Genomic DNA, 24,502 nt, shown 5'->3' with positions numbered 1-24,502 from the left:
AAACATAGCTTCCTTTGTTTTTAGCTTGTCGTTTATTGTCTATAGAGTAGACAGGTACCTATAGACTCATCGGCCGGTTCCAATGATCATCGTTCTCAGTGGCGTGCACAGTGTTTGAAGCCAGGGTAGGCATTAGCTAGGTAGGAACCTGTTTACTGGCAGGTCATAATGAAAAATATGCATTGAGCTTACAACTGGGGTAAGCAGTGCATTTATGCCTCTATGATCTGCACGCCACTGATCGTTCTATTGGTTACACAGTGTATTTTTCTTTTTACACAATTTTACCTTCACCCCGGCATTGGATTTGTTGGAAAAACTCATGAAGCGGACACAGATTAGCTACCATACAGTTCGGAAACTACAGTGTGGATGGCTTAGTCTAATCCATATCTACTATTATTAATGCGAAAGTTTGTCTGTCTGTTTATCAAACGAGCAGGAGGGTCACCTGATGTTAAGTGATTACCGCCCCCCATAAACTTGCAGCACCATGGGAGCTGCCGATGCGTTGCTTGCCTATCAGGAATTTGTTGGTCCGTCCCTTGAATAACCCCATGTTGTAATCTAGTGGGAACACCGCCTAATAAGTAGGTACCTATCTAAAAATATATAAATCGTGTGAGGTCAATGATCTTTGTCAGCCCTAGCACAGACTACGGTCTATTTGGACTGCAAACTGCAGTAGTTGATTCCACAGTTTGTATATGTGCGTGGAAGGAATGATCTGGCACAACGGACGGTCGAAGTGCACCAGACACCCAGGTGGTGAGGGTGAAATTGCTTACGGCGGCGCGCGGTGCGGTTGTAGAAAAAGGAGGGTGGAATGAAGTCAAAACCCTTCAGAGCACAGATATCTGCGTGGGAGATATTATAGTGCACAATTGTAGGCACAAACACATGTACACTATTCCCACATTCTCATAGCCTGGTGGAACGGAAATCCGACATGAACGGAGAGGGACCAGGCGCAGGACCGACGCCATTACGCCATGCCCTCCATAAGGCACGGCAGTTTTCCTGCTCGTTTGATCTCAAAAACTTGATTATTTTGCACAGACCACTATCTATAGACGCCTAATAGTCAAGCCAAGATTAGCATTAGATTAGATTTTAAGCTTAGGCAGTTGCTTAGCTTAAAATTCAGCTCACGCCCATTCGGTACCCTCATTCCGCACATTGTCTTGATCATGTGACTTTTGAGTCCACCAATCAAAACAAAGCACTCTCCCCTGTCCCCCGCCAACATTTTACGATTTTATTTTCATGCAAAACCTTGTATATGCGTATTCTTGAGGTTGAATTCTTTGTGTTATTTTGAGAGATTTGTTCCGTGGTATCTAGATCACACTTCTATCCAAGGTCCCGCAAGTTGCTCTAGTAATTACTTAAGTACATTCTAAAGTCTAAACTGTACGATCGCTCATCTGTGAAACGTTGAAAACCATCCAAATTTTTTAGCCATGCCTGTCACGAGCTGTCTAACTACTATTCGACTACAAGAAATGCCGTATATATTATACAATACCTAAAGAATGGCAGTGTTATTGTTACTTCGGCCGCGTTGGATTGTTTTGTTCGGCTGCCTGACGACATAACGTGTTACAACTGGCGTCAAATGATCATTTCAACTTGTGAGTTCAACAGTTGTGCGAGCGCATAGTGTTAATATTATAGTTTAATTTAACGTAGCCTGAACGCGGCGCTCGCGATGTCATCCAAAATAATTAACGAGAAACAAAACGATGCCAAACTAAACGGTTCGAGTGTTTTAGATAGAGGACTTACGCCTCTAAATGCTAGGTACAGGTCCAAAAGTTTGTCCAGTGATAAGTTAAATAGAACTAATGCGGATCGGGCTGCGATATTAGAGGATGTGGAGGCCCACTACATCACAGAGAGAAGTGAAACCCCAGGCTGTTTAGTTATTAAGAAAATTATGGATCAAGGCACGAATACCACGATCAATGGGTAAGTTTGGATATTTGCTCTAACTTTTAGAACGTCTGACCTGTTAGTGCGTTGTTATTTGCTTACTTTAGTTATCAAAATGTGTGGTTTCTAGTTTTAATTTTGGGAAAATCACGACTGTTTTTTCCAGAAACGTCCGTCATATTTTATTTTGCTTAATAAGTATTACATTTTAATAAGAATTAAGATTTTTTAAGTCTGTGGCGCAGAACTGTCCCAAAAAAGGGAATACTGTAGAAGTGTATGTGGGTAACCTACCTCAGCGCTATTTTTCAGGAAACCCCTGAAAAAAAATCCGCTCGACGTCCCGTATTCGTATTCATACCTGTTCTTTATTCGTATACTAAATTTATTTTAGCTTGAATTTATTTGCAGAAATTCTAATAGGAATTAGCTATTCATATATTTTATTATAGCTTAGGATATTCATATATTTACAGCTGTTCTTTATTCATATAAATACTAAATAGTGTATAAATAGTTTTTTTAGCTTGAATATTTGCTTTCCTTCTTTTAGTGTTTTAGAACATGATTTTCTTTGGTGCGTGGCTTATATTATATTATATTATAGTATTTTTTAACAGTATTTACTAAGTACCTTGAATTTTAAGGATGTCACGACTGTTTGTGCGGTTTTTTTACTTACTTATATACTTAATAATTATTACATCTAGTAAAATTTATCAAAAGATTGTGTGGTTTATAAGTTTAGTTTGAGGAAGTAACGACAATTTTACAGTTTTCGGATCATTCCCTTCTCAGACAGACATAACACGAAGACAAGGGTCCCTGACTGAAAGACTGGAGATACGGTACCCTAAAAATGTTATGCAAATAAACCATAGAATAGTTTAGAAAGCTTTAGTAGATATCACAAATATTTCTCTTCGACTTCGTACGCGTGGATTTAGGTTTTCAAAAATGTCGTGGGAACTCTTTCATTTTCCGGGATAAAAATTAGCCCTTGTCCTTCCCCGGGATACAAGCTATCTCTGTAGCAAATTTCATCGAAATCGGTTGAACGGATGGGCCGTGAAAGGCTAGCAGACAGACAGAGAGACACACTTTTGCATTTATAAATTATTATAGTATGGAAGTAAGCGTCAATGATAATATTATGTGGGAGGTTTAAATATTTACCCCAAATTCTATAAGTAGATAAACTGTTTGTTTTAAAATATACTAATTACCTAGTAAATTAGTTATTGTATGTACCTAGGTACACCGTACAGTACGCAGCAGAAAATCATGTACACCGACCTTTAGATAGAGATAGCTGTTTTGTAGAGCGTTGTCTCCGTCACTCATACATTTGTGAAGTTTTGTCGGTCTCAACGATAGAGACAACGCTCTAAAAAACAGCTATCTTTTTCTAAAGGTCGATGTACATTATGTTCTGCCGCGTATAACTGTACCTACTACTTAACATTTTGTGTCCATGTTGATTATGATAATATTGTGAAGTGTCTACAGATTTGCTCGATTATTGACGATCATTGTCGATTATAAATACAGGAATTGTGTGTGTCTGTTTGTCTGTCTTTCTGTCTATCTGTCCGTCTACTAGCTTTTCACGGCCCAAAAGTTTAACCGATTTTGATGTTTGCTACAGAATTAGCTATATCCCGATGAGGGACGTAGGTTACTTTTTATCCCGGAAAATTAAAAAGTTCCTACGGGATTTTTAAACACTTAAATCCACGCGGACGAAGTCGAGGGCATCAGTATGTATCAGTAACTGAAAACGAAATATTAAAAATAATACAATTCTTGCGGAATACTAAAGCAGTAGGCTATGATGAAATACTCACACGAATTATTAAAACATGCAAAGATGAATTAGTACCAGTTATAACATACTTAGTCAATATGTCGTTTGAAAATGGTGAATTTCCAGATGCCCTAAAATTATCTGTGGTCAAGCCACTACATAAAAAAGACGACAAAAAAACCTGACTAACTACCGCCCAATCACACTTGTATCTATTTTTTCAAAAATCTTTGAGAAAGCAATGTATGGCCGTCTAACTAAATTTTTTACAAAAAATGATATAATAAATAAGCAACAATATGGCTTTCAAAAAAATAAGTCGACGACACTAGCTGCATTCAAACTGGTAAACAAAATAGCAAAAAATATAGATACTAAAATACCAACATGCGTAATATTCTTTGATATGAGCAAGGCCTTTGATTTTGTATCACACAGCATTTTGTTGGACAAACTAGAACAAAATGGCATCAGAGGACCGGCTCTCAAATGGATGGAGTCTTATTTAAAAGATCGTAAGCAACGTGTAGAGATAAATTCTATCGACGAGACGGCTACCATAATTCCCCAAAAATCAAACTTTAAAATAAATAGATACGGAGTGCCGCAAGGAAGCGTCCTCGGACCGTTATTATTCTTAATTTATATTAATGACCTACCTAGTGTAACTAAAAATGACTGTTATTTATTCGCTGACGAAATATCTATAATCATGACATGTAGCAATAAAAATAATATTGGTAATTATGAAAATGACATTAACAATGAAATTAATACTGTGGTAAATTGGTTGCAGGATAATAACCTTCAAGTTAATATTAAAAAAACCTCCTTTATACAATTTAGTGTAGGTAACCGTTCTAATAACTACAACCTTAAGATAAACTATACAGATACCCAAATAGAAGAAGCTCAGCAGGTTAAATTTTTAGGAGTACTATTAGATAAAAATCTAAAGTGGAAAGCGCACGTCGACATAGTATGCAAAAAAATTCATAAATATGTTCATGTGTTATATAGATTACGCAAAACAGCATTGCCAAGTACGGTATTGGCAGCTTATCACGGCTATGTCGCATCAGTTCTTCGATATGGACTCATACTGTGGGGAAACTCTAGTGAGGCTTACAGAGCTTTCATAGCTCAAAAGAGATGCTTGAGAGCTATGACAGGAGCTTTTTACTTAGATTCATGTCAACCATTATTTAAAAAATTACGTATTCTCCCACTTCCGTGTATGTATATATATGAAATCTGTATCTTTGTGAAACAACATGATGATCTATTTACAAAAGCAAAAGATATTTATCCAAGGAATACAAGAAACGGTGATAGACTGGTGATTGAACATAGGTTTTACAGTGCATCTTACGGAAAATGTAGTTATGTCATGTGTATAAAAATATTTAATAAACTACCTCCAGGATTACGGGTATTACCCCTCCAACGATTTAAGATGGATCTTTTTAAGTGGCTTATAGATAAATGTTTTTATTCAATCAATGAAATGTTGGCACAGTAGGTTAAGTTGACTCTTATAATATATAATATATAGAATTAAACTTGACTTAGATTGTAAAAATAATTAAAATTTAATGAATTTAACTATGCTAATAATTATTAGAATTTTATTAATTGTGTTATAATAGAAAAAAATTTGCATGCCAGAAATGGCCGATTACATTGATTCTTACTATCATCTAGTTGTAAATACATTTTTTTAGATCTTTATTCTTTGGCTACTCGTATTTAAAAGAAAATAAAGAAACATAAATTACGTAAAAAAATACATACCTAATTAATTCCTACATTCAAAATAAGTTTCGATTTAGAACAGTTCTTTCTGTGTAATCATAATGGTTTATTTCCAAAATTGGTAGACAAATTGACAAACATAGTAGAATTTAATATTAAGAAATCTTCAAATATATTATATTGTAATATACATATTACGAAACATCTTTACGACGTAAATAAACTAGGTATGTCCTATTCGATGATACTGTGTCCTTGATTTTATACGTTTTTGCCTTTTTAGGCGAACAAATAAAACTTTGATAGTTAGTTCAAGCTCCTTTTGGATTTTGTGACATAGAAAATTACTATATAGCTGAAGAAATACGCATTTGCTATTAAATTTCTTAAAACGAAAAGTAGGCTATCTACGCAAGCACCATCTATGGACGAAGTCGGGGACACCATCTCTTTATTTATAACTAGCTTTTTCCCGTGACTTCGTCTGCGTGATATAATGAAATGAAATGAAATGAAAATCTTTTTTATTCCTATAAACTTTTACAAGTGCTTACGAATAGTCGGATGCATCTACCACTGGTTCGGTTCGATAATGTCTTGTATTTATCAGTGAAAGAATTTTCAGAATCGGATCATTAGTTTCAGAGATTACATCTAAACTTAGACGTTTGCTTCCTTTTGGGGGGTCGAGGGCTAGATCTCGGGTACGCATCTTTAACTTTTCGAAGCTATATGCGTTTGAAACAATAAAATTAATATCATAAGGAAACCTGCGTGTCTGGTGATTATTAAAAACTAAATTATAAAATCTTTAGTAAAATCTAAATTACTCGATACGTAAATTGAAATATAAATTAAATTAAACCTAGGTTCAAGCCATCGCAGCTAGGCACGGTTGATACCCAAGATGCTGGCTTCATTGTAGCCTCTCACACACGACTGCCCGAAAAAAGGAGTGTAATATTTTCAGAGTTGTCAAATTGTTACTTTTTTAGTTCGTTTTTTGCAGTGCTGTCATGTTTTTTAATTACCTATTTTTATTAAGTCGTGACTTGTTTTATTATGCCTTGTTAGTTGTTACTAAAAATTTGTTCAGCAGTCGTTAAATAGCTCAAGTAATTTTTTTTAATAGTGATAGCGAGCAAACGAGCAGGCGGGTCACCTGATGTGATTACCGCCGCCCATGAAAATTTGCAGCACCAGAGGAACCGCCGATGCGTTGCCGGCCTTTTAGGAATTTGTTGGTCCGCCCCTTGAATAACCCCATGTTGTAATCTAGCGGGAACACCGCCGATGGGAGTAATAAATAAGTAAAATATACCTACAAAGTCAAATCATTTATTCAAATTGGGACACTTTTTGACTGTCAGTCGTTGATTTTGTATGATGTAATGGTGATAATTATTTACGTAAACTTAAAACTAAAGCTACGAGGGTTCCAAACGCGCCAGGTCTAAGAAGACTTGTCAACAACTAACTCAATGCCTACTATTTTATAATGCATAATTCACATTCAATTGTGACAGTGTGCCTTTAATTACATCATAATGATTAATTCCTACATCGTAGCATGATGCCCAAATTGTAATTTGGAAATCAAATTGAATGGAATTGAATAGAATAAGAAACTCACTTTAAATTGTATGTTAGTGACCTTGGTACAATTAAACAAAGAGAAAAGGTCAACGAAAGAATTTGATTAATATTGTTCTATATTAAATAGCGGTTTTGACCTGACGGACTTTAAAGAATTGAGAACCTCCTTCTTTTTTGAAGTCGGTTAAAAATGGTTTCTTTTCAGGATAGTGTGCTTCAAAAGGAAAAACCGGCCAAATGCGAGTCAGGCTCGCGCAATGAGGGTTCCGTACTACAGTCGTATTTTTTCGACATTTTGCACGATAATTCAAAAACTATGATGCATAAAAGTAAATAAAAATCTGTTTTAGAATGTACAGGTGAAGACCTTTCATATGATACCCCACGTGATATAGTCACTCACTTCGAAAGTTGAAAATACTAATTATTAATTCATGACCACAATTTAATTTTTTTTGTGTGATCTAACCCTAAATTCACGGTTTTCAGATTTTTCCCCAAATGTCAGCTATAAGATTGCTACAATCTTATAGCTGACATTTGGGCTACCTACCTACCTGCTAAATTTCATGATTCTAGGTCAACGGGAAGTACCCTGTAGGTTTCTTGACAGACAGACAGACAGACAACAAAGTGATCCTATTAGGGTTCCGTTTTTCCTTTTGAGGTACGGAACCCTAAAAAACCGGCCAAGTGTGAGTCAGACTTGCGCACCAAGGGTTCCGTACTCGGGTATTTTTATTTACTAAAAAGTAAGAAATAAAATAGGCGTTTAGAGCTATCATCACCTTGAGTAAAAATAAGTGTTAGATATAATGTGTTAGATATGCCGGTTTATTTAGGTCTATTGAAGTATTCTGGATGTTTTTTTTTTTATTTTTTTTTTATTTATTATAGGCAAACGCTTGACCGCAATCACACCTGATGGAAAGTGATGATGCGGCCTAAGATGGGACGCGTTTACCTAGAAGATGCCTATTCACTCTTGTTTTAAATATACCCGGGTTGTAGTTGGTAGGAAACACATGTGGAAGAGTATTCCAAACCTTCACATTGATAACGTTATAATTCAATTCAAATGCCGTAGTCGTGCTTTATCAACTACAAAAATAAAACATAGATACATACAATTTAAACAATACAATTTAATTGACAAATAAAACCAATAGGGATGCCGTCGATCAAGGATAAAAAATACGCGCGGCATACGGCATTTGAATTGAATTATAATGTTATTAATGTGAAAGTGCTAGAAGACTGCAATATACCTAAATAAACAGGCATAACACATCAAAGGACTTATTTTTACTCAAGGCGATGATAGCTCTAAAAACTTAACTTGTTTCTTACTTTTTAGTTTATTTTATTTGAACACCTAGTCAAGTTACAATTTTTTCTTCTATTTCTCCGTAGTCAGGTTACAGTTTATATTAACTTTTTCTTTTTTCCTTTTGAGGTACGTACTTAATGTGACCAAATCATGAAAGGTGTGAGGATCGGTTTAGTAAATCGAGAATAACAATAACTGAATATCACCCCACAGTTATCACGTTGGCAGTATTTGCACTGAGTCCCTTATCAGCGAATAGTGTAAAGTTAAGGAGCGCCGGTAGATGATAGTACTAGGGTTGCCAATCTCTGGCCACATCACCTGTGGCTAAATCACCAAAACTACAACCTACAAGTATATATAAGGTAAATGGTAATTGGTTGTGTTTAGGTAGTATAATAATAGCACTCAGTTTTCTTAGCGTTCTAATTACAGCCTGTATAATACACAGTAACATACTAAAATCACACAACTCAATATCACACTCACAAAAACTCACATCCACATACACACAAGCACACTCTCAGATATGAACACACACATACACACAGACACATACAGTTCATACACTCACCTATACTAATTAAAAAATACTAACAAATTACTAATAATAAGTAGGTAATGTTAGATGTAAATAGTAGATATAAATGCATGTTTTTAAAAAAATATTATAAATAATTTAGTTCAAGATAAGGAATAATAAAAGGCTTTTTTATTTTTATTTATTTATATTATAATACACAGAAATAACACACAGTCTAAATGCATAGTACAACACTATATAATATCACTAGCTGACCCGCCCCGGCTTCGCTCGGGTGGAATTTAGAAAATAGAGGTGGGGGTTGAATTTCCAAAAATCCTGGAACACGTATTTCTCTTCTTCATTTGTGACCGAAAACCTAAATACCAATTTTCATGCAAATATATTGAAAAATGACGTACTTTCGTACAAACTTTCATCCCCTATTTAACCCACTTAGGGGTAGAATTTCGAAAAATCCTTTCTTAGTGGATACCTACTCTTTACAAAGAACACACCCTCAAAATTTCATGTCTCTAAGACCAGCGGTTTAGGCTGTACGTTGATATATATGTCAGTCAGTCAGTCAGGACTTTGAATTTTATATATACAGATACCTACCTATTTATAGTACGGCTGGTAACCCTAGATAGTCGCTGCTTCTGAAGATAACGGCCAAGATATCGCGCTAGTACGGTTCGAGTGATGCATGCGACTAATTGATTCTCGATCGCTTTGACATTTGACCAGTTTCTTCAAGTGTTTGTTTTGTTTAATATGGGATTGGGGGCGTTTTGATGAGAAATTGATCGTGATTTGTGACAATGACTGAGGATAAGAAACCACTGCTACTGTAAGTTTGGTATTTTTTTAAATTTATTATCTACAATTACGTACAAAAAAAAAATGGATCGCAAAAAAACCCTCAGAGGTTCGAGCCTCAATAAGTTACTTATATTTAAATTATTTCTCGTACGTTTAATATTTAAAAATCTAGGTAAATACTTATCAGAAATACATTAGTATGTTTTGAGTTATGTATGGATAATCGATTCTTCGCTTTAAAATATATTGATCAGGTATTTCTTTACTGAATTGTACCTCTAACTAAATATATTATATTGTTGAATCTTCCAACCAGATATTTCTTCGAGTGTTTATTTTGTTTGGGATTGGGGGCGTTTTAATGTGACATTGTTCGTGATTTATTTCAATTACTGAGGGTAAGGAGCCCTGGGAGCCCTGTACTTTAAGTTTAATTATATTTATTAATTATTCCCAGGCGTTTAATATAAACATCTAAGTACGAGTAAATATCCATTAGAAATGCATTAATAGGTACCTACCTACGTTTGAGAATATGTTTAGATTGTGTTATACGTTATAATCGGTTGTTTACGCTTTAACTTTTGACCAGTAATTTTTTTAGGGTTATGTACCTCAAATTAAAAAACGGAACTCTTATAGGATCACTTTGTTGTCTGTCTGTCGCTCTGTCAAGAAACCTACAGGGTACTTCCCGTTGACCTAGAATCATGAAATTTGGCAGGAAGGTAGGTCTTATAGCAAACATTAGGGGAAAAAACTGAAAACCGTGAATTTGTGGTTACATAACAAAAAAAAAAAATTGTGGTCATGAACTAAAAATTAGTATTTTCAATTTTCGAAGTAAGATAACTAGTAGGTACAATAATATGCCGCACTCTTGAGGTTGAATTCTCTATGTCCAAACCTTTTCAAAACAACACGCAGTACGCTTATGTCTGACAAATTCAGACAGTTGGACAATTTTGCCGATACGACTTATAAAATTGGTACTAGGTAAAATAAAAATAAAATAAAAATCTTTTTTATTCGTATAAACTTTTACAAGTACTTACGAATAGTCGGATGCATCTACCACTGGTTCGGAATGCCTTTCCTACCGAGAAGAACCAGCAAGAAACTCGGCGGTTGCTCTTTTCAAATATTTGATATAGGTACAAGATTATGCCATGTATAAAATAGTATTTGCAGTCTTGTGCGTTGCCGGAACGAGCTGCAAGTCAAATCCACGCTCTTTTATCATTTAGATAATCTTCAATTGTGTAATATGCTTTTTTCAGGAGCATATTTTTAATAGATTTTTTAAACTTGTGCAAAGGTAAGTCCAAAATAGTTTGCGGGATTTTATTATAAAAGTACCTAGACCTACTTACTGTACTTAACAAAAATATTAATTCTGGTGACCATTTGACGACCTCCCTGGGCGCAGTGGTAAGCGCTGTAGTCTCATTAGTGGGAGGTTTCGGGTTCAATTCCTGGCAGGGATTTGGAATTTTATAATTTCTAAATTTCTGGTATGGTGGGAGGCTTCGGCCGTGGCTAGTTACCCGGCAAAGCCGTGCCGCCAAGCGATTTAGCGTTCCGGTACAATGCCGTGTAGAAACCAAAGGGGCATAGGTTTATTAAAAACTGCCATACCCCTTCCAGGTAAGCCCGCTTCCATCTTAGACTGCATCGTCACTTACCACCAGGTGAGATTGCAGTCAAGGGCTAACTTGTATCAGAATTTTAAAAAAAATTATATCAATGTTATATCCTGTAGGGCCCCAAACAAGGTCAGAAATAAGTTCAATAAACCTAGTAAACTTACCCGTTCCAGATATCTGGTATTTTATAGCTACTGTAATAACTTACCGATAAGTTTCGGACTGATAACAGTTTGAGTTACCTGCTTAGGAGATAAGCCGGTGCCGAAAAGGTGCTTATTCAATAGGATATTGGTCAATAGCTTGAATGATTGCTTGCTAGTACTTCAACGCGACTTCTTCTTGACGTTATAAATAAAATAAATACCTAAATAAAAATCTTTTTTATTCGAATAGTCGGATGCATCTACCACTGGTCCGGAATGCCTTTACTACCGAGAAGAACCAGCAAGAAACTCGGCAGTTGCTCTTTTAAAATATTTGATATAGGTACAAGATTATGCCATGTATAAAATAGTATTTGCAGTCTTGTGCGTTGCCGGAACGAGCTGCAGGTCAAATCCACGCTCTTTTATCATTTAGATAATCTTCAATTGTGTAATATGCTTTTTCAGGAGCATATTTGCATATTCAGGAGCATATATGGTTTTTCAGGAGCATATTTTTAATAGATTTTTTAATCTTGTGCAAAGGTAAGTCCAAAATTGTTTGCGGGATTTTATTATTTCATTGACGTTCATTGACGTTTGTGACATTCTATTGGGATGGCGACCTCGCACCGGTAGACGCAATGTCGGAAGACCCCCCACTAGGTGGACGGACGACATCAGACGAGTCGCAGGGAGCCGCTGGATCCAGGCGGCGCAATACCGTGGCGTGTGGAAGTCCCTACAAGAGACCTATGTCCAGTAGTGGACGTCTATCGGTTGATGATGATGGTGATGATGATGATGATGATGATGATGATGATGATGATGATTATTATTGTTATTCTTCTTGGGTAATAGTCTTGGGCCTTGGCAGACTGGTGTTATTTCACCTGTGGCTCGCTTGACCATCCATCACCAGTCTTTTTTTTTTAATAGAGATAGCGAGCAAACGAGCAGGCGGGTCACCTGATGTTAAGTGATTACCGCCGCCCATGAACAATTACAGCACCAGAGGAACCGCCGATGCGTTGCCGGCCTTATAGGAATCTTTTGGTCCGCCCCTTGAATAACCCCATGTTGTAATCTAGTGGGAACACCGCCGATGGGAGTTGGTTCCACAGTTTGCACGTGCGTGGAATGAAGGATCTGGCGCAGTGGACGGTCGAAGTGCACCAGACACCCAGGTGGTGAGGGTGAAATTCCTTACGGTGCCGCGCGGTGCGGTTGTAGAAAAATGAGGGTGGAATGAGGTCAAAAAGCTCTTCAGTTCAGAGCACTCCCCATTATAATGTCTTCCCTAAAGGTTGCCTTTCTTGCGCAAAGGGATTTTCATTGTGGCATTTACTAGAGCCATCTCATACCTATTATAATGCGATCTCAAGCGTGATCTAGTTCTATTCGATAGGCGAAGTCGGAGACAAGTCGGAGATTCAATCGAGGGTACGGACTTTTAACTTTTCAAAGTTAAATAGGTAATTATAGTTTTACACAGTCGAATATCACTTGTTTCAACTGTGAAGAAAAGCATCGTGAGGAAACCTGCATGCCTGAGAGTTCTTCATTCTCGAAGGTGTGTGCGTCCGTCTCAGCGTGACAGACTTTAGCGTAAACCCTTTTCCTGCATGTCTGAGAGTTCTTCATTTAATGTGTGTGCGTCCATGTCAGCGTGGTAGACTTTAGCCTAAACCCTTTTCATTCTAAGAGGTGACCCGTGTTCAGCAATGGGCCGGTGATAGATTGATCATGATGATGATAAAATATGTAACACATCGGATTCTGTTAAAGTACCAAGAATTGAACAATACAATGTTTTGAATACCGATTGCTTCGGAGTATACGCTTCCACATTGAATGTATGTATGTATAAATAATGTGTGTAGAATGTGTATAGTCCGCGACAGGTTGAGATGGCAATCGGGATATGAGGCGGGGGGACGTCCCGCATACCCGCACATGCGTTCGCGCGCACCGGGTTAACACGGGGGCTGTGCGAGTGTGCGGGGCGTTCCCTCCCCGATTGCTATCGATCCCCGATAATTTTTTCAATACAACGTATCTAGTACGCCCCTGTACTATTCTTGAAAAAATTATCTCCGTGTACCTATACTTATTTTAATTTCAAAGAACAACAGAAAAAAGGTACTTATTCGAAGTAGGTATTTAGGTGTTTTTGGACCTATCATACAAAGTTACAAGTTACAACTAAAGGACAAAACTATCTCAATCAATCATTGAACTTTTAATTTATCACTAAAAACCACTAAGTTTATACTTATTAGGTATATAAGTTATAAAATGGTTTTTTTAAATTACGACTTTATAGTAGGTTAGGCAGAAGATCCTCTTCTCTAGCTACATGAAAATACTAATTCAGATTGGTTTGTAGATATGGATTCTTCCTTAAACACCCACCTAAAAAATAAAAATAATGACAAAATTAGATAAATTTGGACGTTATATTGCATTATTTATTACACTATTAAATTAAAACGATATTAAGTACCGTAAAGATGATTATTTTAAGCAGAAAACTTACATTATTCGCTAAAAGATAATAATTAAAAACATAACCTAAATAGCTATTTTGATGAGGTTATACGTAATTGTATTTTTAATTTCATAACAATACATTTCTTGTTCTGAAGAAAGTGGAAAAACTGGATTTTCCACTTTATTTATGTTCTTAATTAACCTAATAATACTAATTATTATTAAAAAAAAAGTATCATTAGTTTAAGTACCTAATTAAAAAAAAATATCATTATAAGGTACCTATAAATGTAAGTAAGTAGGTACCTATAAGTCCCCGACAGGTGGGTTACCGCGGGGGCTGTGCGGGTGTGCGGGGCGTTCCCTCCCCGATGGCCATCTCAACCTGTTGCGTACTATAGGTATGCATATATCGCGTGATTGGGATATTCAATAAAAGTCTTTGTCTTTTTCGCCTTTTCAATATTTTTTATTTTTTAAAAGAATATTAGCCATGTTAAATGACTAATATTCCCCTTTCCTCCCCAACTAAGCGTCAAGCCTGTGCTGGGTTTGAACCGTCGACCTTTCGGTTTTCAGTCCACTCCTATACCGGTTGAGCTATTGAGGCTATAAATATTTTTAGAACATTTTGTTTTCATTTTTGGTGAAAGTAGGTAATACTTAACGTTTATTTTTTAATATTAATTTTGTATCCGCTGTTCTATAAAATCTTATATTAGCTTATGCTCGCGACTTCGTCCGCGTGGACTACACAAATTTCATACCCCTTTGTGCCACTATTTCACTCCTTTAGAGTTTAGGGGTTGAACTTTCAAAAATCCTTTCTTAGCGGATGTCTACGTCATAATAGCTATCTGCATGCCAAATTAGCCCAATCCGTCCAGTAGTTTGAGCTGTGCGTTTATAGATCAGTCAGTCAGTCACCTTTTCCTATTATAAGCCCATTTAGATTATCTTATATTAGAAAATATTATGACAGACAGACCAAATGTTCAGAACGAATAAATTATTAAGTAGGTAATTAAGTATGTATAAGTGATAATTGATAACATACAAATTGTTTACCGATTATTTCCGACCTAGAGATTAGGCGCCGAGGCTGAAACAATATTGATAACACTGCTAATTGTTACACTAATAATAATAATTAATATACCTATTGATAATTGCCGCTTTTGGCCCTGACTTTGCTCGTGTTCATGACCCATGTGCCTACCTATTATCAATTTGCACTTATAAAAAAAAGTGAATAAAACAAAGGTTTCTCTTCAGAGCTTTAAATAATTTTATTGTTTGTTTGTAATTTGCCGCGATGCGTGGAATTAGGCTTTTGAAAATCTCGTAGGAAGTCTCTGATATTCCCGGATAAAAAGTAGCTAAGTATATATCCGTCGCATTGCTACATTGCGACGTGATTGAAGGACAAACCAAGAAATAAACAAATAAACACAGTGTTGTTTATAGACAGCTTAGTAGTACAAGTACTTATCCTAAATTGATTGCTAAGTTTTTATTTTTAATTTATATACCCACCCACTTACACTTGGCTGCAATGACCTGCTGGCAAGTGATGATGCAGCCTAAGATTATTATATATATTATCATTATTATTTATTTATTTATTATTTAATTAGAACGGCCATAAAGCGCGAGATGGAGCGCGCTTGCCTAGAAGATGCCTTTCTATGAAGATGCTTTTCTTGTCCGCTCGGGTGGAGTTTAGAAAATTGAGGCGGAGGTTGAATTAAATTTTTCTCTCCATAAGAACCATCCTCGTACTTCAAGGAATATTATAAAAAAAGAATTAGCGAAATCGGTTCAGCTGTTCTCGAGATTTGCGATGAGCAACACATTTAGTGATTCATTTTTATATTAGGTATAGATATTAGAATTTTATCTAATAAATAATAATACCTAGGTGGAATATTATATTCAAAGAAGGTACCTACCGATATAATTAGATTAGTACCTAATACTTAGTAGGTAGGTATCATATCAAGGATAACAATCATCTATCATAAAAAAACAATTTAAAGTAATAGGTAGGTACTAGGTACTAATACGTTTATGATTTAAATTTTTAATAGTTTGTTGTTTAGTGCTACTAACCTACATTTTTTGAAGAAGGTAGAAATTATCTAGGTACCTACTTACTTGATCATTAATATTCTTAAAAAAAAAAAATCTTATGTGTAGGCCGGTAAAAGGCCGGCAACGCATCGGCGGTTCCTCTGGTGCTGCAAATGTTCATGGGCGGCGGTAATCACTTAACATCAGGTGACCCGGCTGCTCGTTTGCTCGCTTTATCTAAAAAAAAAAAGGTAGGTACACTGAATGTCGTGCGGTGGGAAAGATACACATTACCATGCAAAATGCAGTAAAATTGCAATAAACGGTCGATTCATTGTTGAATAGTTATAGAACAATCACTGTGATGCCCGACTTCTGTGACTTATCAATGCTACACACTGCATACAAATTACAAAGTAAACAACTTTGTGTACTAGCAATGATAGTGATTTATGAATATTAATAAACATTTTTGCATGGCTACACGTTTTGCAACGTTCTTTACTGTTTTCAATTTTCAAATTGCGTATGCAAACCATTGACTTATTATATGTACCTATATCACTTCGTATGGATAGGGCTATTAAACAAACAAAATCAAAACAAGTGGTGCTAAAGCACCACTGAGCCGTAGGGCGATTGTCTAGAACCTGCATCAACCATTATTACAATCTCAATTGTTCTGATTGGCTGAATTTGTGCGATTCTTGTTGCAACAATGCACTGTGGCCAATAGTGAGCGAGCATTAACCAATCAGAGATGATTGCGATCGTGACATTGTAGCTGTCAAAATGCTGTCAAACAACCGCGGTAGGGCCACGGGTTAACCTCAGTGACGTCTGGATTTCAAACGGGTCGTTCATTAGTATCTCAAAGGTGGCGCTGATTTATTTGGTTCCAAAACCGTGAAAAACTTCATTCGCTTGACCACATCTTGTCATTTATATCGATGATGCAAATAAACGACTGACACGACCTCCAACCCGACTTAAGAATGTAGTGGAAAATGAGTGGATGAGAAAGGCGGAGTGTGTGGTGGCGTGCTTTGCAAGAAGTCCTCAAACAGGCTGATTGATATAAAACCGCTGATAACCGGTATAAAGCGGTGATAGCCTAGACGTCCGCCTTCTTTTCGGGAGGTCGAGGGTTCGGTTCCGGGCACGCACCTCTAACTTTTCAAAATTAGGTTCCTTCTCCAAGCAATTAACATGGAATTAAATATCACTTGCTTTAACGGTGAAAGAAAACATCGTGAGAAAACCTGCATGCCTGAGAGTTCTCCATAATATTCTCAATGGTGTGAAAGTTTGCCAAACCGCAATTGCCCAACGTGGCGGTCTATGGCCTAAACCGGCTGGCAATGGGTTGATCATGGTGATGATGATGACCTACCTACCGAGTAGTACCTAAAAAGTAGTTTTGACTGTAAGTTGTAATAGGTATATTATATCTTCAACTGACATATTTTAACTGTCCACAGGTACAAAGATGGCAAAACCACATACGGATCCGAACTTACCCCCACCCGTGGCAGACGCGTCATCTTCTGTGTCCACGGGAACCCCTCCACCGGCTGCTGCGCGGTCATCGAGACCACTGCTGACGGCGACGACGCGGAGATCAGGAACGGCAGTATTACTGAAGCAGCTAGTAAGAATCAAAGACATTTCATATCGAACTTACCCCCACCTGCGGTAGACGCGTCATCTTCTGTGTCCACGGGAACCCCTCCACCAACTGCTGGGCGGTAATCGAGATCATTGCTGACGGTGACGATGCGGAGATCAGGAACGGCAGTATTACTGAATCAGCTTGTAAGAACCAACACTTCCAGAGATTAGATATACTTAAACAAAAGTCAGTTGAATTCACCCAACCGGGATAGTTCGATATTCTAACAAGAGCGATCATAACCAATGATAGATTAAGTACATCATTGCATCAGAATTTTTAGATCAGATGAAAACGTGGTTATGAGAAAGTGTCTAAATTATGAAGTTGACTAACTTCCGTTAGGACAAATGCCTTCTCGAGTTGAAACCACGTAACAGTAAGATATTGTCCCGCTGGACCTTATTAAAGTACTTTAGGTAGGAGAAGGGGTAAACAAGAAAGGTAGATATATGGTGGCATGTTTTCGAAAACGTCTTTATTCTGCAGTGGACGCACGTACGCTAATAAATGGATAATTAAATGCATAACAAGGTTATGGGGAAAAAACTAAGTTATGATTGTGATAAAAGTGATCTTATAAAATTAATTTTTTCAAATGATTTTAACTAAATATTTTTATACGCATTTTAATTTTTAATTTTAACATGTTTTTATATGGGTCCCAAACCTGAAATAAAATGATTTTATTTTATTTATTTTATTTTTAATTAGTTACCCCTCATTTCAAGCTATTAGCTCAAAATTAATATCTATTCTTTTGTTTCAGGGCATTGTCATAGATCAAGAAGTGAAGAAATAGATAAGCGAGCAAGAAGAAAACTTATTATAGCCAGTATATTATGTGTTATATTTATGATAGGAGAAATTGTTGGTGAGTTTCCCATTTTTGTTTACTTAATATTTTATTTAGTTTCTTGAACAGTTTTCAGATATTAGGCGTCCAAGGGTGTAGGTTTTGTTGTCAGTTTCAGCCCATACACTGCTGTGAGTGACAAATTGCCTACTGCTTAATGCATGACAAATATCTGGATCATTCTCTGCTCTATCTAGCACTCATCAATCATTATTCACGAAATTACCTGATGCAGGACTAGTTGTCTAATGGATCCCTTATATTATTTCAGGTGGTATCTTGTCAAACAGTCTTGCTATAGCCACGGATGCGGCGCATCTGTTGACAGACTTCGCCAGCTTTATGATATCGTTATTCTCCCTTTGGGTTGCTAGCCGACCTGCTACAAGAAAGTAAGCACTTAATTTTTATCCGCCGCTTAGTTGGATTTAGGTTCCTCAAAGATTCCGTTGGGATTTCATTAGGGATTTAATTTCTGAGTAGAATCTACTTAGAGAGCCTATATTCAAAATCTTCAGTGTCTACAACAAGCGGTTTGAGCAGTACATTTAATCAGTCAGCCCCCAATTGTGTAAGACTAACGATTTTATCGCTATCGTAATCGTCAACAAATTCTGCCCTTTGATTGGTTTATTCGCTATTTACATTTTTTCACAGCCAATCAAAGGGCAGAATTTCTTGACGATTACGATAACGATGAAATGGTTATTCTTACACTATTGGGGGGCAGTTGTCCTCTTTTATTCGTATTAGAAAAGCAAAGTAAATTAACCATAAGAAAAAAATAAGATCTCAGCAAAGCCTTTGACTCTGTAGATTACCATCATCTTAGAAAATATTAGATAAACGTCCAACTTTATACTATTGTGATTTCCAACTAAAATAAAAGTAACTTTAAACACGCATAACGCATGTAAATGTAAAACATTTTAAAGTAAATAACTAGGTGTTTCGCAAGGGAGTGTTTTAGGTCAAGTACACTTTTAGGTGGTTAGAAAACTAGTATTAAATTAAAGGTTAAATTATTGTCCACTACATATCAATAATTACTTAACTAGCAGAGCCCGTACCTTAGGGGCCAGCCAGGTACTGGCTCCTAAGATACGGGTTCTCCTAGTTTAGGGGCCAGGATTCCATGAAAGTTATATGTAACCAAGTTTTGATCAATACATATTCATTTTAATTCAAATTCAAAAGAGACCACTGAGAGACTACCCCTATTTGTGTTTTTATTTATTAAAAATAGGTAATAAATTTTTTTTTTAATACAATAAAACTTAAGGCTAGCCTTATCTAATTACTATATAAATCATGACCGCGTGGAATGGTGCCAAGAATACTGGCTGCATTTCCGCGCTGGACAGCCAGGCTGATCCGCTGCGCAAAAAATGAGCCAGCCCTTCTGTCACCAGTTGAGGCTATTAATCGCGGTGAAATGTCTCGTAAAAAATTTTTAGCACTAAGACTCCATGGCCCCAGGGTCTCCACGGCAAACGGCACAAAAATGTAACTCTCTATAAGAGAGGCATACTTGCGCCGCTTGCCGTTTTCAGCTGTTTCTGCTGCGGCTCCCGGTCTTGATGCTGTCTTCCTGATATGACACGGGGCCAATGTGTCAACGCAAGTTGCGTCCCACATTAGCGCCCGTCCCCGTTCCCAGGGAACCAGCGTCAATCCATCAGGTCTCTTGCCATCATCCCGACTAATCCCTGCCGGCTCAATGAGCGCAGGAATATTATGGTGGCAAGAGCTCTTTTAATTGTATCGTTAAGAGAGCCATGCCTAAACAGCCTACCGGAGCTCCTGTGCAAGAGAGTCCGTGGATTCCAAATTTATCAACCTCTTTTCCACACGGACATCTGTGCTGATGGCACAGTGGTGTTCCCAATCTGAGACCTAGAGCCACACGAAAACTTTCGTTATCTAAAAGTGTGCCGAGATTTTTGATGGCAAGGCATGCAGCCAATACCCAGATTCCTTTTCGGATAATGCTAGAAGCCTGGCACGATCTCTGTCACTTGTAAGATTTTGAACCAAATTCGTATGTGTCAGTTGAACCAATGGCAAATCCCAAAGTTTTTGTGTAGTACGTTCCTTCGGGATGTCGACATTGGGACATCTGACCTTCCAACTCTCTAGGGCCTCTGCGGCATAGGTCAATGATGAATTGGATTTGAGAATTTGAGAGCTAAGCTCTTTTATACTATGCACAGAGGACAGAAAAGCCGGAAGAGCTACACTGGAAATTTTCCTCACGCCGATGCCACCGTATTTGACCGGTAAAGTTGCTTGGTTCCAGGAGTGCTCATCAAAAGTTAAATTTAGAATTTGTTCTAGTGTACTTTTAAGGGTGGCATCCATGTTATCGAGTAGTCCATGAAATTTCCAAATTGGGCTCGCGCGGAGAATGTAAATTAATTTAGGTACAAAAAGGCAATATTTTAGGATCGAAAATGCAATGTGAGAATTTAGAGTGCCCAATTTGTCGGTATTAGCCGAAAATGTTCTGACTTTTTGATCCAAGAGTGGTTGTATGGATTCATTATAAAGAGGAGCACCGAGAAGGCAAAGTGAACGTTTATCAAGTATTTTAATATTAGGTGAAATTTCATTGAATAATTCAGAGGCCAATAGAATTCTTTCTTGCGACAGTTTTTCTGTAAAAAACAATTCGCATTTCGAAAAATTAAGTTCTAAACCAATTTTCCCAAACTGTTGCTTAATATGATTAAGATCTTTTAGAACGTCATCCACGTTGCCCCCAATGGTTCCATCATCAAGATACCATATGTTAAATTTAGATGTTAAATTTGAGATATGGTTATGGATCCCTAAGCTGAACAGGGCCGGACCTAAAGGATCCCCCTGCTGAACGCCTACAGAAGACTTAATATCGCTATCTCCAAAGAATAATTTAGAAGCAGAGCTGTAACATTGCCAAACATATGGGTAAATTTCAGGAAGTTGCGTTGAGACTTCTGTCAGCAAAGTTGCCCTGTCCAAAGAATTAAAAGCATTCTTTACATCTACTTTCAGCAGTACCTCAACCTCGCCATTCGTTAAGAAAGTACGAGCCGAATGAACTGCTGCTTCACAACCTCCTTACTGCCGAATCCAACTTGAATAGGTTGGAATTTATCCTTTAGGGTAGAGACTATGTGACTACACGCTAATTTTGACGCCAAACGGCGAAAAGTACAGCCAACAGCGATGGGACGGATGCCACCATCTTTCTTATTGAAAGCACAAAGCCTCGCGCCATAAAGGAATGGTAGAAAGGATGAATTTACCTCGCCAGATAACATGAAATTACATAGTCTGGTAATGTCGCTCAGTAGCGCCTTGCCGGCGTCCCCAGCAGTAACTCCCACAAGATCCTTAAGATGTTGTGGCGTTATGCCGTCCATGCCACCAGCAGAGCCACTAGAAAACGACATTATCGCAGCGTAAGTTTCTTCATCCTTTATCTGTAAATAAGAAGTGTTAGAAGGTGGATCTGGCAGCACAGAATCGGTATTTGGTAAGGGATGCTTGTCACGTAAGGCTTCCAGCGTTATATCATTGAATGGAGCCAGTGTATCACTAGAAAACAAAATGCGGGCGGCGTTTTTAAGATCCCCATCCATAACCTTGTTTTCCACAATTTTCTTCAAATTGTAATTTTGTGTTCGAAATGAGCAGTCAGGGATTGGAAAAACGCGATCAGCCAAACTATTTTTTTTTAATTTTGTACATAGCGACCCGATTTCTGACTTATTAACATAGAAATGTCTATATGCAAAAAAAAAGAGGTTTTGCCAATCTAAAAGTGAATTTGATAGCACATTTTGGATTGTATGTGATAAGGATCTAGCTAACGATATCCTAGCTCCTCGCGGAATGCGTTTTATTAATGGAATATTTTGACTGTATTTGGATAATAAAATTTCAAATGGTACCTGGTTATCGCTTCCTGATTGGGTTTGATCGCACATCAAATTTGGGCAAGTAAGAGGCCGTGTAGGCGGTCCGTGACAACGTGCGATGTGAATATTAAGGCCTTTGCGACCCTTAAACTGCCTGCCATCGCTACAGTGGGGGCATTCTAGGTATTCACCTTGAGAAGCACTGGGGTTCATACTTCGAAACACGTAAAAATAAAAACACTAAAACACTACACAATAGCGTCTATAAGCGCGCGGAGCCCCGACAGCGGCAACCAGGAGGCCTGCAGAGCAGGCGCTGCCCGTTGAGGCCCCTGAAACAAAAAGTGCTGTTAGTATCGCATATCAGGCGTGAAAATAATACCACGGGGTATTTCGCGAATAAGTGCCAATTTGATGCCAATATTATTCCAGAATAACCGAGCCAAATATTTAATAAATAAAAATTTTGAAACGAGCAAATTTTTCTCATTGACATCTCACTGACAATCGAGAAAAGATCACATGTGTTTTTATTGTACAATGTCTTCCAGAATGTCCTTCGGCTGGTACCGAGCGGAGGTGATAGGTGCTCTAACGTCGGTGCTGCTGATCTGGGTGGTGACAGCGGTGCTGGTGTACATGGCTGTGCAGAGAGTCATATACAAGGAGTTCGAGATAGATGCTACTGTTATGCTCATCACGTCGGCTGTGGGCGTCGCCGTTAACCTCGTGTGAGTCGCCATTTTCTTTTTCGATAAGCCTGTAGTCGATTCCGGAAAATCTGCATCAATCATCTTTACAATCGCAATTGTTGTGATTGGCTGTATTAATGGTATTCTTGTTGCACCGATGCCAATAGTGAGCGAGGAGGTGATTGCGATCGTCACACTAGCTTTGATTGCTGCCGGTTCCGCAATTTTTGATATGTATTTAACTTTTGATTTCAGTATGGGTCTGACTTTACATCAACACGGTCACAGTCACGGTGGCGGTGGCGGTGGTGGCCATGGTCACACTCATGGTGGTACTAATCCTGTTCTCAACAATAAGGTAACCACTCTTTTATTATATTTTTCTTCTACTCTTCTCCCTTCTTCCATTTTCCGTGTAAAACTCTTTCTTCGTTTCTTTTTTTTGGCTTGAGTTGCTATAATACCAAATTTATAGTGTGACATAACTGAGTGGGCTCCTTTGGTAGTAGAGTGGTGCGGGAGGGGTGATAGTTGTCACAAATTGAAGAATCACTGAGCTCTCGCTTCACGTCATCACACCCCTCCCAGACTGCTCCACTACCTCAGGAACTCATTCTATTCTATTTAACTATTCTATTCATTCTATTCTATACTCATTCAAATGCGTTGTGTCTGTAGCCTTACAGTTAGTTATATCACCTTATTAAGGGACGCTTACACGGGCGATTGAAATTTCTCAATTCCCTCTGACCTCTGTTCCTGTCTACGGTTTTAAAAGTAACGCCAGATACTCTCAAATAATTTTAGCATTTCTAGTTTCAGTAGACACAAATTTTATCATTCCAAACTTTAGCAGATGCATTGCTAATGTTACCATTGCTAATTTTAGCAGATGCATTGCTAAAGTTATCATTGCTAATTTTAGCAGAAAGAACGCGGAGACTCTGACGCGGAGAGTTCTTCGTCCCACCAGCACGAGCACGAGCACCAGCAGACTGAAAACATAAACGTGCGAGCTGCCTTCATCCACGTGCTGGGCGACTTCCTCCAGAGCTTTGGTGTCCTGGTTGCCGCCATTGTCATTTACTTTAAGGTATGTTATATGACCATATAACTAGCTGATGCCCGCAACTTGTCCGCGTGTAATTAGGTTTTTTTTAAATCCCGTGGTAACTCTTTGATTTTCCGGGATAAAAAGTAGCCTATGTCACTCTCCAGCTCTTTAACTATATCTATGCAAAAAATCAC

General features: G+C 37.6%; 2 protein-coding genes across 5 annotated transcripts in view; one reads left to right on the top strand and one right to left on the bottom strand.

The window, feature by feature from the left end:
- The first annotated feature begins 1,639 nt into the window (after positions 1 to 1,639).
- Positions 1,640 to 24,502, top strand: part of ZnT35C (Zinc transporter 35C) — a 25,894-nt gene continuing 3,031 nt past the window's right edge. Inside the window, exons 1-7 of one of the 4 annotated variants that reach the window (XM_034978302.2) lie at positions 1,640 to 1,971; positions 17,611 to 17,780; positions 18,571 to 18,675; positions 18,929 to 19,049; positions 23,114 to 23,293; positions 23,510 to 23,612; positions 24,183 to 24,347. In XM_034978302.2, coding sequence (XP_034834193.1) covers positions 1,712 to 1,971; positions 17,611 to 17,780; positions 18,571 to 18,675; positions 18,929 to 19,049; positions 23,114 to 23,293; positions 23,510 to 23,612; positions 24,183 to 24,347 — 1,104 coding nt within the window. In that variant the 5' untranslated portion in view covers positions 1,640 to 1,711. Of the gene's footprint in view, positions 1,972 to 9,599; positions 9,800 to 17,610; positions 17,781 to 17,810; positions 17,945 to 18,570; positions 18,676 to 18,928; positions 19,050 to 23,113; positions 23,294 to 23,509; positions 23,613 to 24,179; positions 24,348 to 24,502 lie in introns of those variants that run through there. The other 3 variants (XM_034978298.2, XM_034978309.2, XM_069505484.1) reach the window with 3 other exon arrangements.
- On the bottom strand, positions 19,950 to 21,734 carry LOC138403754 (uncharacterized). The gene is given in 4 exon segments (XM_069505538.1): positions 19,950 to 20,396; positions 20,399 to 20,464; positions 20,467 to 20,601; positions 20,604 to 21,734. Coding segments are annotated over 4 exon segments (1,062 nt in total). The 5' UTR covers positions 21,019 to 21,734; the 3' UTR covers position 19,950.

This window comes from Maniola hyperantus, chromosome 2, assembly GCF_902806685.2.
Source record: "Maniola hyperantus chromosome 2, iAphHyp1.2, whole genome shotgun sequence".
In the NCBI taxonomy this organism is placed as follows: domain Eukaryota; kingdom Metazoa; phylum Arthropoda; class Insecta; order Lepidoptera; family Nymphalidae; genus Maniola; species Maniola hyperantus.
Note: the sequence above shows the minus strand (reverse complement) of the source record. Positions and strands in the feature narration are given on the sequence as shown.